At 44.2% G+C, this 15,181-nt stretch overlaps 1 protein-coding gene across 1 annotated transcript in view; it reads right to left on the minus strand.

Annotated features, from left to right (window-relative positions):
* LOC119499358 (receptor-type tyrosine-protein phosphatase N2-like) overlaps window positions 1-15,181 on the minus strand; it is a 277,893-nt gene that overhangs the window by 25,731 nt on the left and 236,981 nt on the right. The window contains 3 exon segments of the mRNA XM_037788647.1: window positions 6,073-6,239; window positions 7,107-7,226; window positions 12,111-12,188. Of these exon segments, the coding sequence (XP_037644575.1) occupies window positions 6,073-6,239; window positions 7,107-7,226; window positions 12,111-12,188 (365 nt within the window).

Raw genomic sequence — 15,181 nt, forward strand, 5'->3', positions numbered from 1 at the left:
CGGCCCTAACCGAGAACAAAAACTGCTTCTGTTATGTGTAACAAAAAACAAAACCGATATTTTCAGGAATTTCTACGACAAACAACTCTCATGCTAGATTAACAATATGTGCGTTTGTTGGCAGCAGGATGTGAGAGGGTTTCCACACAAGCAGGAGCATCCAAAAAACTGAAGAAAGGAAGTCGTTCCGCTGAAAAACCCCACCCATGTTCATCCTCCACCCCACCAAAATTGAAAAGTCAGAGCTCGCTGCAGACAATTAAAAGTGATGTTACCATGGAAACAGCCGGCACGGAATCACCAACAGGCGGGGGTGTATAGAGGGACGTGGGATTCAAAGGAAACGCCCCGTAAGAGAGATTCAAGCGAGATTCAAGAGAGAGAGACAAAAGAGAGAAAGCGATAGATGGAGTGGATGAAGAGGTAGACGGATGGTGAGAATAAGAGAGAGAGAGATACAGAGAGGGAAAAACAAACTGACAGACTCAGGCTATACCCACACAACCGGCTAATTAGGGAAACGGCTGTTTACAGTTTAAAACAAGAAAAGGTTTTCAGGTCGTCCTCAACAGATTTCTGTCGTTAGTTTTGACGTGTTGCACTAATTAAAACGATACTTGCGGATACATACATCAACAGGTGAGAAGCCTGTAGGATTGGGAAACGGAACTGCAATTTGCGAGTGACGGTCATTTATGAAACGTGACACACAACAAATACAGACACTAAATGTAGTTAAGGTAAGGTAGCTACAGTATATGTGCCAAATCAGTGGTGATTTTAGACTCTCTTTAGAGAGACTCTTTTTACCATAAATTTCATCCCACTGTGTCAAACCCTCTGAGACCCGTGGGATCTCTGACCATCCCGGCCGACATTACTGTCTTTAAGAGGCTGTAGCGGTCTCAGTCTTAAAGCTAGAGTGAAGATGCTGGTATAATATGAAATTATAAAAACCTAAGGAATTAGTATCAACCATGTCATGTTAGCTTGTCGGGAAGGAGGCTAAATAATGCTCCAAAGTTAAAGGGACTGTTTGTAAGAATCAGAAATTGCTTGTTAACAGCGACACCTGTGGCCGTTAAGTCAACGGCCACAGGTGTTGATGAGCCACAACTGCTGATCCTAGTGTTGGCTTTTCCTGCCTCAGCCTCCCGACCGCGGTCAGAAGGAACAGGGGAGACACCGGAGACGATAGCGTTACTCGCTCCGAAGCCCCGTCTATCCACTCAGCAGCAGGAAACAACACTGGAAACCTCTGTTGGTCTGGAGGAGCTGCAGCAGTTATTTCTGCACAAACGTCCACTCTACATTCACTAGATATTCTCAGAGCTAAACTAACTCTTCTGCAGTGTGTAGTGTGCGCGCATGTACGTGAGAGGTGGAGCGAGAGAGTGAGTGAGAACGAGCGCGGTGTGTGAGTGAAGGCAGGCAGGCAGGCAGAGGAGCAGAGTACAGCAGAGACTCCAGTCCTGGAGACCAAAGCTACGGTCTCCTCCGCGTCCTCCGCCCGCGGCCAACACTGTTTAACAGACGGGCTTCACTAAATACAACCAAGAGGTTTTGGTGCTTCCGTGTAGTTTGTGTTGGAGTCTGAGTCTGAACAGCGTAGCCACACACGAGCGCGCATGGGACACCGACCCACAATGATTTATACGTGTAAGAAGTAACAAACAGTCCCTTTAAGACGTAAAAACATTTCCACCATAACTTGATGCAGAAAAGGCAGAAATTTGTATATAAAAATGAACCAGAATGCAGGAAATTAAGTGTTTAACACTCAACATTTCCCCTAATGTTGAAACAAAAGCTATGCCCTTGACTACACATCACATTCTTGTTAGGGGGATAAGCCCCCCTACAGGTCTGGTCCTAGAATCGCCCCTGTGCCGAATTGATAAGAAAATGTCTTCTGTCTATCTAATGGATCTCTACAGCAGCTGTGCGTGTGAAAAAAAAAGAAAAGAAAAAAGGAAGATAATGTCTTTAAATTCTGCTTTTCTGAAGAGTCAATGGGTATCGACGCTGCAATATGTAGGACAGCGAAGTCATCGCGGGTTGGCAGGTGTCAGGATAATATAGAAAACAATGCCTGCAGGTGTTTTGCATGTGCTGTATTTTACTCCCGCACTGCCGACACAATCACAATTTTCCGAACATCTGTATTGTGTGTACTGACATTTAAAATGAGTGATCGCAGAGAAGGTGAGAGGTGACAGATAGTTGCTTTCTTATCCTCACTGCCACAGAGCCTCCAGCTGTAGCTGAGCTCTATTTCTTCCGTGCACAACGCAACATTTTTGAAAAGCTTCTTTCAGGTGCCAAAAGCACTCGCTCAGTGTGGACGAAAGGCCAAAACGGAGAGTCGAACGTGCCTTTTCTTTAGTGTGGATGTATCCTCAGAGGAGAAGTCAGAAATCATCAAGAGGGACAGATAGAAGGACATAAGAGAGAGAGGAAGAAACAGACAGAGGGTGGGAGAGAGGAAGACAAAAGCAAAGAGAGGAAGGGAGGCATGGGGAGGTGGGAGGAGATCAGAGGCAGTCAAGCAAACCATGAGCAAGCAAAAAAGGAGAGAGGTCATCTCAGGTCACCGGGCACAGCGAGGAGAGAGATGAAGGAGTGGGAAAGAAAGGGAGAAGAGGAGTATAAGGGTAAGGAGGGGGGGTCCATGAGGCCCCTTTGGTTGCAGAGTCACAGTCTCCAATGATCACTTTTGTGACTATGCAACTGGGCTTATATTACTAGCTGCAACATCACAAAAATGACACTGGCAACCGCTAGTTAGCTGGTAAAACAGGGGGGTAAGGACGGAGGGGATTTGTAAGCAATGCTTCGGCTCAGTCAGTCAGTTGTGAGTGAGGTTAAAAAAAAAAAACATGCCGACACCGAGCATAAAAGAAGGAGAGATCCGCCGGCCTCCTCGAACCATCGAGGTGGAAAAAAAAGGAAAGACCAAAAAAAGAGGGGAGGTTGTTATTGTACCATATCCGCGGTAATAAAAGTGAAAAATCTCTCCCTCTGCGCTATCTTCATTGTGTCCTGACCCCGCCGCCCTGTGAGTAAAGGCAATATTTCCTAACTGATGGTGGGTGGTGACGCCCACCAGACCCTTTTATAATAGCTGTGACCACAAGCTCTCACTCTTGATATCTCACCTAATTGATGTGCGCCAGCAGCACAGCAGCACCGGGGCCTATATATAAAACCGAGTTGGGGTCTATCGCTCGAGAAAATCCACAGTGAATCAGAGAAAAAGGGGCCGGGGTGGCTCCCACCTAATAGGCAATACGGTATATCAGTTTAAAAGAGGTCGAAGGAGGGGAGCGGCTATAAAGGCGCCGGAGATTAAGGATCACTCCGGCAGAGTTCCCTCATTGCATCCTGAATTACTCTGTTATCGACTGGAAAATGCCCGGCATGTTTGAGGGTATATAGATATTGCTCTGCCTGCATCTCAGGGTCACCAGTCAAAACTCCTGGAGAAGTGGGAGGTTTGAAGTTATTACACTGTGAGTCTTTGTGGTTTAGGTGGGGGGGCAAACAACTCCAGGACCTTCTATTTAACCTCCTTCACTCCGCGTGTCCACAACCATCACACATAGACTCTACCATGCAAAGCATAACTGTAAAACATAAAAAAACTAAAGATGACTGCGGTGCATTTCAGGCCTTACAGGTTTGAATTTACACTAGTGGTGCCCACTTTCCTGCCTTTTCATCTTCTATTTCAGTTCACAATTTCTTACATTTTCCACATTGGCTTTCAACAACCCTCAGTGAAACTGAGGACATGGACTTCTTGCTAGATGAGGAGTGAATACATAGAAGAAACTCAACAACAGGACATATGCGGAGGCTGCCAAACCCACGACAATAGCTGTTGTGTTAATGAACGTGACATCTTTCATAGATACAGATGAAAGATCAGTGAGACTTTGAATAAAACGTGCAACATTTACATATTTTTTTTCAGCTCTTATCACACGGTTCTTATGTCTTTCTATCTACAAGTGGATTTCATTATATATGAAGGCTGGTTTTGTTCAACCAAAGCAAAGACAACGTAAGTTATGGGGCTCTTTCGAGGAAAAAGACTGTAGTGACTTTTTGTTCTTTTTTCAAAACATCACACAAAGTGCTCCTCTTGCTTTGGAAAATGAATCCTGTTATCAAAGTGTATTTTTTCCTCCAAAGGCCTCTTTCAAAAAGACTTACAAAAGTTCCCTTAAGGCCTTCTAAAACCTCAATGCTTCTACTATCAACATTAGAAGAAGGCTTTAGCACTTCAAAAGAAAAAGACTTCCAAGAAACTCTTTAAGTAAAATCCTAAAAAGTCTTTATCACTCGGCCAGTACAGAAAAATACATTGCAAACCGCTCTGAGTGGCATCGACCCAGTCAATCACACTCGGCCACAATGTAGAGGCCTCGGTTAAATAGCCGATGGCAACACCTCTGACTTTGTTTGTGCATTATAAGAAAAAAAAGGCAGTATATGCGCTGGGACGCTGGTGAAGGATCACAGCCTTGTTGCTCCACTAGCCAACCTGTTCTCACTCTCAACTCGTCAAACACTGCAGCTTGGCCGGTGCCCCTCGGCGTCTGATACCAACGCACCGAGGCACCCTTTAGCGTCTGTGTGGGACGCACCAGGCTTTCAACCAACTCCAACGTAAACACATCCGCCTCATTATTAGATGGGCAGAGCAGCTGACGTAGTTTAAAGAGCGAGATAGTCCGCGCAGGGTGGGAGGGGAGGTTGGACGAGTCAAACTGGACTTTCACCCAGGAGACTCCTGTACGTGTCATGTGCAAAATCAAGTCAACGTTGACTTATTTTACTGTAGTTTTGTTACGTAACTTCTGTATGTTACTAACCCCAGTCACTGTAACAAAAAGACTTATTTTACGTAACACATGTACTATTTTAACCCCAACCACGGGAAACAATCTTTTCCTAAACCTAACCGAGTACTTTTGTTGCTTAAGTAAACCTAAAAACTAAACCTACTTTGGAAGTTTATTTTGAAAAGACACTATGCTTGCAACAAGCAGAAACTCACACGCCGTCCCTGACATGTCCAAAACTGACACTTGAGGGGTATCTAGAGTAGGGATGCACCGATACCACTTATTATCAGACCGAGTACAAGTACTTACATTTGGGTGCTCGCCGATACCGAGTACCGATACGAGTACTTCTCTGTGCCAAAAGAACCTCAATATAGCCAGCTGGAGGGTGTGATCGACACATGGCAGGCTGGGGAGTCCCACATACGAGGTGGTGCGCCGCGACCAGCTCTAGGTCGGCTTGGAAAGGCTCGGGGCGAAGGTGGCTCGTCCTCACCGCCCGGACCTCGCCGCACCGTGACGGGGCTCCCTGCTCCCGGTGTGACTGTGTCGACCTGGGTGGACTATATTCAGTGCGCCCCAACCCCGTTGTGCCGCGGCCCACGTAAAAGGCGCCAGGGGTCTGTGGCGATGTCGGCAACCCACCCAACCCGTCTTGAAACACGGACCAAGGAGTCTAATGCACGCGCGAGTCAGAGGGTGCAAGCAAAACCCCGTGGCGCAATGAAAGTGAGGGCCCGTCTCGCCTGCACCGTCGGGGAAATGGAGCGTGAAGACCCGAAAGATGGTGACGAGAGGTTAACGTCACGCTGCTGTAAAGTGGTATCGGTGCCGTTGCATCAGAGCCGTTTTGCGAGTACGAGTACATGAGCACAGTATCGGACCCGATACCCGATACTGGTATCAGTATATCCCTAATCTAGAGCGTCATAGTTTGAAGTGTAGGGGCACTGACCGGCAGTATTTGACGAGTTGGGAGTGAGAATGTGTTGCATTACCGGCTCCTACTGGTTGGTTTCTTGGAGAAGCTTTGGTGGCTCCATGGGTAGCAGAGGTAGCAGTGAAGGACAACAGCACAGGGCCATCAGACAAAAAAACAGGGGAACAATCCTCCCCTCTAAAACACCTCAGTGATTTCAAGAAGTAACTGCATGAAAAACAAGAAGTCTTCGTTGAGTTTGAATGATTGTCTATAGTTTCCTGTAAAGGAGCGCCCTACCTGCGGAAGTCGAGGAGCGTCCGGCTAGTCTCCGGGACGTTCTGGTTGAGCCAGGTCAGGAAGTGGAACTGAGTGACGGTTCGTGTCTCGTTGGTCTGCATGTTCTTCAGATAGAAGCTACGAACCAGGAAATCGTCGCACCAGATGTGTTCGGACACCAGGTTCACCTGCAAGGACACACCACATGTACAATGAATACACACATATACGACATGTGCAAGACATCACATTCATTATACTAAATAGAGAAGTAAAAGTAAAACTGACTCTAAAACCAACGTATCAGTAATTACTAGTCTGCATACAACAATCATACACAGTACTATGAGTTGCATGTGTCACAATAAAACCCATTCTTTCAGATACAAAGACAAGATTGATAGATTACAGGCTTAGGACATTAACGCCAATCAACGCCTGGACATAGTTTTATATTTTTGCCAATTCTGAGCTTATTCTTTCAGTCAGTATCAAGTGTTATACATTATATGATTCAGGGGAATCTACCCTTTCTTTCTGGTGCAGTGTAAGGTCATCATCGTGCCTTACCTCTGTGTGACCATATTTGACATAAAAAAAAATGCACAATCAAAAGATCTTGTGTTTTGTTGCACTCCGTAGTCAAACAGGGAATTTTGTTTTGGTGCAAATACAACTTTTCCTCAGTGAGTTACAGCCATTTATTGGATATTGTCCTGGGCCATTATACTCTTTTGGGATAAATATTCTTATGTTTTGTGATTTGGGCTTTATAAATGTTTACTTGATTGCAGTGATGAAGTCAAGTTTGTACTATGATTATTCAAAGTTAGAGAAATAATGTTGCATTCAGAATGTGACTAAAATCGACCAATCATCACATCTATAGGGCGTCGGATTAATCCAATCAGAGCCCCTGACATGCCATGCAGCTCTTTAAAAGGACAGGGAGCCAAATATTCATGTTTTTATCTTAAAAACTTCATACATATGTTTCATAGAGGCAAATTCCAATGACAGAAAGTTGCAGTTGTGCTCATGCTGAGTCGTCTTACCTCGTAGATGTGATACAGGTTGGATCCCTCGTCGGGCCAGTAGTGGTAGCACTGCTTCACCCCGCTCTCGACGAGAGGCGTCAGCATGACGATGACCACGCAGCCGTTCTCCCACACCATCTGCAAACACAACACGCACTCAGGAAACGCCTTCATATACCACGAGACAGGAACAACGTCACCACTTTGAACAGACTCTCTCTCTTTGAAGGCCTCTTTCTTTTAAAACATGGCAGGTATTTATTTGTGGGAACAAGAAAGTGAACACGCTCGCTTTTTAATAGTGGATATATTATGCTCATTTTCAGGTTTATACTTGTATTTTGGGTTTCTACTAAAACATGTTTACATGCTTTAATGTTCAAAACACATACTCATAATGTCTGTCTGAATATACCTGTATTCACCCTCTGTCTGAAACGCTCCATTTTAGCGTCTCTCTCTTTCCCTTTCCTTTGGTGTGTTGTATAGTTTTTTGTACATGTAAAAGGTCTGCAAAGTTACAAAACCCAAAGTCCAGGCCAAAGGGAGTTACTCTTACAGAAATGCTGCTCCTGAACTGCCTGAAACGCCTTGCTTGAAGTCCCGCCTTTACTTCCGTAACATGATGACGTCACCAAGTAACACATTTGCATAACGGCTAGTTTGGCACGCTAGTTAGAGCGGAGCTGAAGCAGAGTCCGAAAAGTTAGGTATGGTTGACCAATCACAACAGTGGGCCAGCTGACCAGATCAGAGGGGGCGGGTGGGGGGGAGGTACGACTTCGAACAGAGCATTTCAGACAGAGGGTGAAAAGAGGTGCTGCAGTATAGCCGGTGTGAGAAAAATAAAGCATTTTTTGAACACTAAAGCATGTAAACATGTTCTAGTAAAGACGTACAATACAAGTATGCACGTGAAAATGATCATGATATGTCCTCTTTAAGCCCCTCCTCCCGAGCAGCCCAGTCTGCTCTGATTGGCTGGAGAGAAAAATATGGTGCACCTTTGCAAAGGTAGTTCTCAAGCTGTGGGCGATATATTCTAATGAGCCTGCATGTGATAATCTGAATGGCTTGTTGAATCACATGTTTTCTGATCTAGATAGCCCACAAAAAAACTGACTGTGTTGTCTTATTTCACAGTTTGTGGGTTGGTAGGCACTCCAGATATGTATGAGCACAAGCACTGAAAAAGTGACATTTTATGTCCCCTTTAAATATTAATATGTTCCATTTCACAGTGCTTTTTCATCAACTTTGTTTAGCTCTATGCTTGTAACCTAATAAAATGAGTGACAGCTGTTTAACTTAGACTCTTAAGAATTTTTTTTAAATACTTGCAGACATGCAGCTTCTCAAAGGTACAGATGATCTATTTTTTAACCGGGGACTTCTGTTACCTAATGTTTCTTTAAAAAAGTTCCAAAGTTTGTTTAAATGTCAAGCCGTTTCCTAACAGTCGCGCTCTTGAAAGTTGTGGCGAGCTCGATTTGGAACAAGTTCTCACACGAAGCTGTCAACACTCCACAAAAATCTGCTAACAGGAACACTGACATGTGTCCTCGCTCACCCACTCGCTCGGATATTGGTCCATAATCAGTTTAAAGTTGGTGCTATGTATCATTTTTGGAAGGGTAGATGTGTCTGTTTTTGGGGGTGGGGTGAAAATGAAATCTTAGTTTGAAACCAAACACTTCAAGACATGTTTACTGCTTTTCAAACTTTGGTAAGAAACTGCAAGCGAGTTGAGCGTTTGTGGCACGAAAAGTAATTGCTGTGGAGGCTGTTCCCTCCCCCAGCTGGGTCATTCCACAGTGAGACTCGACACTCGGTCGTATTTTTCCTGCTGGCACTCATATTCTCACAGCCGGAGGGTGGGCTGGCTCTGGAGATCCATTCGACTCTGATCAGAGGTAACAGTTAATGGAAGCCATAAAACAATACCGCTCCCCATATCATAGCGTTAGATAATCAAGACGGCCGCACCTGCCGTTTTGGTCAGCAGCGCCGCCACACCTTGCCGAGCCGAGACTTAACCGACATTAATTGCGTCGGGTGTTGAATTACTGCACCTCGGAACACACACTCCTCTCAGCCACCACCGCCTCCCTGATTGGTCTCATGGATCTAAAGATGTGACGGTGCACTTTTTCTGAGAAATGGTGTTAATTCGCTTCAGCTGACAGGGTGAGAACTCGCCGGCGCTGGGACGACAAGTTCCATCTTTTAAAAACTTGCGGTTTTGTTAAAATGCAAATTTAATTGAAACTGTTATTTATCCAGGAAAAAAAAACAGTTAACTGCACACTGTGCTCTTTTCTAAGATCTGCAGAGCTTAACATCACACAGGTCCACGTATTAACTTCTGTAAGCTGGACATTGAGGAGTGTGTCCCTTCAGTACTTTGCTCGAGGGCACCTCAGCAGATTCCTGATGGGGAACATGTAATGTGATGTATGTGGTGTAATAACCCTGGCAGCTTCTGATTAAGGAGCCTGATAAGACACAGTAATGCTGGTTAAGTTACCCGAGCCACAACACAACAAGAAGGCCTGTAAAGCACAGAGAGGACACTCAATGAACCTGAGATGAATCATGAATGATGTGAAGTAGTTCTGCTCTGAGGATTTTAGAGAACATCTTTAATGATCTTTTCAGCTGTGGGCAAAGACGTGTGTACTAAGACATTGACATTTTGAGACATGCATTTATAACGTAGTCTCTAGATTACAGATATAAAGTTGAGGTTTTCTCTACAGCTCTGTTTAGAAAGACTTCACGGGCACTGAGAAGGCCTACCGTCTGATTTCAGGTCAAAAGGATCTAGCCTGGATCTGTAGAAACCACTTCAACTTTAGAGCCTATACTATACATGTGTTTAAAGAGAAATTGTAACTGTTATTGAGTGTGTGGATGAACCTGAGATGAAGGACGGTGGAAGTACAGAGAGAAGAGAGAGAGTGTGGAGGTTAGTGGACAAAGAGGTGGTGTGGGAGAGAAAGGGAAGTGGGCCTCCCTCTTCAAACTGAGGGGGATGAAGAGAAGGAGAGGGAAAAATGGGTTGGAGCAGGATGAAGATGGTTCATCGAGTGTCCACAACGTACACCCCCTCCAACACACAGCCACTAACCCTTTCCTGAAAGAGGAGTAGTGTCCAGCGCTGGAGAGGGATTAGTGCTGAGAGGAGGAGGGAAGTGATGGTGTAGTGGGCTTAAAGTTCATTCTCTCATCCCCCTGAGACCTCCACCTCCACCATCACCACCACACCTTCTCCACAATTACACGACCAACAACCAACATTTCTGTCCAACTCAGTTTGGGCTGCCTCCGGGTCTGAAAAGTGAAGCCAACGCTGAAGTGCCTTAAATTTGCATTCTTTCTAACGGCCAGCAGGGGGCGACTCCTCTGGTTGCAAAAAGAAGTCTGATTGTATAGAAGTCTATGAGAAAATGAGCCTACTTCTCACTTGATTTATTACCTCAGTAAACATTGTAAACATGAGTTTATGGTCTCAATCTCTAGTTTCAAGTCTTCTTCAATACAGCATGATGTTCATTTAGTAAATTATGGTCCCATTTAGAGTCAGATAGACCATAAAGCAGGGGATGCTTTAGGGCGTGACTACTTTGTGATTGACAGGTCGCTACCACGGTGCTGTCCGGTCTGGAAGTTGTCTGTGTTTTTGTACGTGTTTTAACCCTTTCACAGTGTGTTTTCAGTTCATCAAAGTTAATTGTAACATTTTGGTCATCTAAAAATGTCTTATTCAACGTTCGGTTGTACTTAGCTCCGCCCTCTCGTGTCACTTCTGGTTCCAAAAAAACAAGATGGCGACGGCCAAAATACCGAACTTGAGGTTTCAAAATTGTAGACCACAAACCAATGGATGATGTCACGGTGACTACGTCTACTTCTTAGTCTATGGTTGGGTCACAACTACTAGTGTAGTCACCATTTGTGCAGCAGAGAAAACACAAACATGTATAACCTGACTAGAATGGAATAAGAAAACAGAATCATTTACATTAAGATTTTCATTTATTGCAGAATGATTTTGTTAATTAAAACAAGATGTTTGGCACATTTTCAATGGGTGACATGGTGGTTAGCACTGTCGCCTCACAGTGAGAAGGTTCTGGGTTTGAACCCGCTGGCCGGCTGGGGCCTATCAGTATGGAGTTTGCATGGTCTCCCTGTGTGGGTCTCCTACCGCAGTCCAAAGACATGCAGGTTAAATGGGGACTCTAAATAGCCCGCAGGTGTCAGCCTAAATGGTTTTCTGTCTCTATGTGTCAGCCCTGTGATTGACTGCCGATCCGTCCGGGGTGTTGCCCAGCACCCCCGCAAACCCTCAAGGACAAGTGGGTATAGTTAATAGATGGATACTGGATGGACATTTTAAATGAGCTGTCTTTTATATTTCACTCAAGTTGATTAGCAGCCACTGAGCAGTGAATCTACAAGAGTCCGAGATTCCTCTCTTTCCAGCCTGCATTGGTAACCAGCACTATTGAGACACAAGTTGTTTGACAAGGGGACCTTTCCTTCCAACACACACACACACACACACACACACACACACGCACGCACGCACACACACACACACACACACACACACACACACACACACACACACACACACACAAGTCACGACTGGCCAGAATGACTTATCGATCCCCTGGACTCAGATTCAAACCCAATCCAACATTTGGGACAGTGGGGAAAGTGTTCGGTCGTCCCCTGCATTAACAATGTGTCCCGCTGTGGATTGGTGTGTGCATGTGTGTGCGTGTGCATGTGTGTGTGTAGTGGTGGCAGAGGCGTTGCTGGGCAGTGAGCATGATGGTGAAGTAGAGATTAATAACGACATCCACAGAACAAGCCGGTCTCCCGTGTGACTCGCTGCACTAATAAAAATCGGCTAAGTCTTGTTTAAGAGAGGAGAACGTATTGATTTTTGTTTGTCAGTGTGTGGGCATGTACTATGTGTGTGTGTGTGTGTGTGTGTTTGCGTGTTTTTACCTGCCAGAAGTCAGCCACGGTGGAGGGCAGAGGGCCTTGAGTAGCGATGTAGGCCGGGTTCCTGGGATCGTGATCCATCTGAGGGAAAAGGACAAGAGGGAGAGGAGATGATACGAGGTTTACACAATTCATGCCTGTATTTTCCCAAACATTTACACTATTTCATTTTGTTTTACACTGACTTTACTAGAATGGCAAAATTCCTGGACAAAATGGCAGCACAGTTTGCAAGAAAAATGGCAACACAACAGAAAATACAGGACAAAACACAAAATAAGTCAAGTGCAAGTTATGAGCTCAAACACTGGCTCTAACCGAGAGTATTAAATAAAGCATTGCAGTTTAAAATCATTGTGCGGGATTGCAGGACGATTTTTATTTACTGTTTAATGAATTTCATCCCAAGAAAGGAGGAAGTGTTAACCTTAATTATTGCAGTGCAACATTTGAAGTTACTTCAACCTTGAGTTAATTCAAAGGCAAAAACACATAGTAGTGACTGTATACTGTAAATTCAGCTCCAGAGAGAGTTAGCAGAAGTGAAAATACTAAGTTGGACAACCTCAAAGGCAAAACTTTAGAAAATAGGTTAAATTTGAATCAATTTTTAATAAAAAAATACTTGAGATTGAGTTTTCTGAACTTTTTAAATTTCTCAGCAAAAGCTCCCTTTTCAAAGTGTGTGCGAGTTATGAAGAACAAGTCAACTATAAGTCCTGGGGAAAGTAGGTTGCGTGTTGAGTTTTATGAAAACTTAAAGTACAATGTGAAGTGAGAGGGCAACCAACCAATAATAGCCTCATAAATAAAAGTATACCAATGAAATAATCTCTTAGTGGTCAAGGAGGGCCACTTCACCTCAGCATACAGCAGCACAGAGGTGATTTAGTGCTCTGCAGCCTGTTATAAACCTCACAGCATCGTAATATACAGTACAGTACCCGAGAAATGCAACACAGTAGCACGAGCATGCAGCGTTTGTCAAAACCCTTTTTCCCCCCAAATGACCTCCTCTGTCTCATTCTCCTTGTAAAAATCCATTTGCATTAAGACACATACGTTTGCTATATAACGTCTTTTACGGCTCTTATAATCACAGCTGGAAGCTTCTTGGTGAGAATTTCCAGCAACTTCCTCCTGAACTTAATGGAAATTACAGAAAGGATGGCGTAGGCGTTGAGAGCGAACGACAGGAGACGAACGTGAGGTGAATTTGCGAGGAAGTGAGTGACACCCCTGCCTATTACCATGCAAATTGTACGGTAAATGTAATAATTGGGAAGACCAATTTAGCTGGAAGCAATTACAGAGGGAAGACAGATAATTTCTGGGGCTTTTCCTGCACACAAAATTGTCCTTAATGGCTCTCTGTTCCCTTTATGAATGCCAAACAATAAATGCACTTCCATTGAACTTAAAATGTGGTGACTTAGAGAGAGGAGAGGTGACATGGTACCGGGGAGTGCTCATTAAAACAATCCAGAATTTGCATCGCGGTGAAGAAGTCTCTGGAGGCAGAAGTGCACTTTTAGACATCTGAAGGTGGTTGGCCAGAGGGCCTATAGTATATGGCCAAAAGTATATGGACACCTCCGTCTACGTATGTTTCTTTTGGTCTTGGGCTGTTTTGGATTTCAATTAGAGGAATTCCTACTGCTACAGCATATAATGCTATTTTAGTCAATAGTGTGCTAGCAACTTGGTGGCAACAGTTTCAGTCACTGTTTCAACATGACAATGCCCTCATGCAGAAAGCCAGCTCCATAAAGAAATGGTTTCTTTCTTTAATGTTTTCCCAGCTTGGTGTGCTCTGACCTCAACCACATACAACCCCTTAAGGATGAACTGGAATGCAGACTGTGAGTCCGACCTGATCAGCCCACATCAGTGACCACGTTTACATGCACACAAACATTCCACTATTATTCCAAATATGACAATGTTCCAAATTTGATACGGGTCATGTAAACAGCATATTCTGTTTGGATATTCTGAATAAGGCCTTATTACGAATGGAGCATTTTCCAATTAAGGCATGTGGGATATGCTGATATTATTCAAGTTTTAGGAGCATTCTTTGGAAATGTATACATATGCATCTCAATTGTGTTTTTTTCTGCAGTTTGCGACACATGGCCTCTTGCCTGTTTACAGCCAGCTCTGTGCGTTGTACACAAACCAACTAACCGACAGTTTGCAGAGAAACGTGCCCAAAAGAAAAGCCCACATTTCTGTTCTGAAGGACAAACATACCTACTGTTAAACATTATGAAAGGCTCGGATATCCACACGTTTTTGGATACGTGCACATATCGCAACGCCAACCTTTTCAAGAAGGTGGCAGAAGGAATGAAAGAGGGAGGCGGTGTTCGCACGGTTGAATATGTTTGCCCGGTTACGTTAATTGGAGTATGCAGGGCTGCATGTAAACAGGAATATTAGTGGAATATTCATTTTCATTAGCCATGGAAACAGCTTAGTAGGAATAGTGTCTTTTTCAGAATAAGGGCAACAAACTGAATATTTTGTAAGCGTAGTCACTGTTTGACCTCTCTGATGGTCTTCTGGCTGAATGGGAGAAAATCTCTGAATCCAGATTTCCCAAATTACGAATCCTAAATTAGGATGGCATAGACCCTGTCCTAAATTAAAAAAATAACTGTCAAAAATGGCTGCAATACTGTTTTTAGGTCTGTATGAAAATGGGGAACAACATGAACAGTTAGGATTTTTTAACTTAAAGCTAAAGTAAGCATATTGGAGCAAATATGAATTAAAAAAGTTATTTTTATAAAACGGCCACTATATCCTGACAGTAGTACATACACCGGTGCTCCTAACAGCATCTGCAAGATTTCGCAGACCGGAGGAAAACAAGCAGTCAGAGCTGATCTGAGGTCTGCTGTCCAGCTGCCGTCTATGAGAGCCGGCTGTCAATCACTCACGAACTCCGACCAAACGGTCAAACTATTTCTCTCCTCAGATGTTCTCAGAATCATCTTGTAGTGCACGGTTTAGCTGTAAAAATTTGAAAGTTTGTGACGCCGCCACCATTGTGAAATCTGGTGAAG

Source organism: Sebastes umbrosus, chromosome 12 (genome assembly GCF_015220745.1).
Source record: "Sebastes umbrosus isolate fSebUmb1 chromosome 12, fSebUmb1.pri, whole genome shotgun sequence".
NCBI classification, from domain to species: Eukaryota; Metazoa; Chordata; class Actinopteri; order Perciformes; family Sebastidae; genus Sebastes; species Sebastes umbrosus.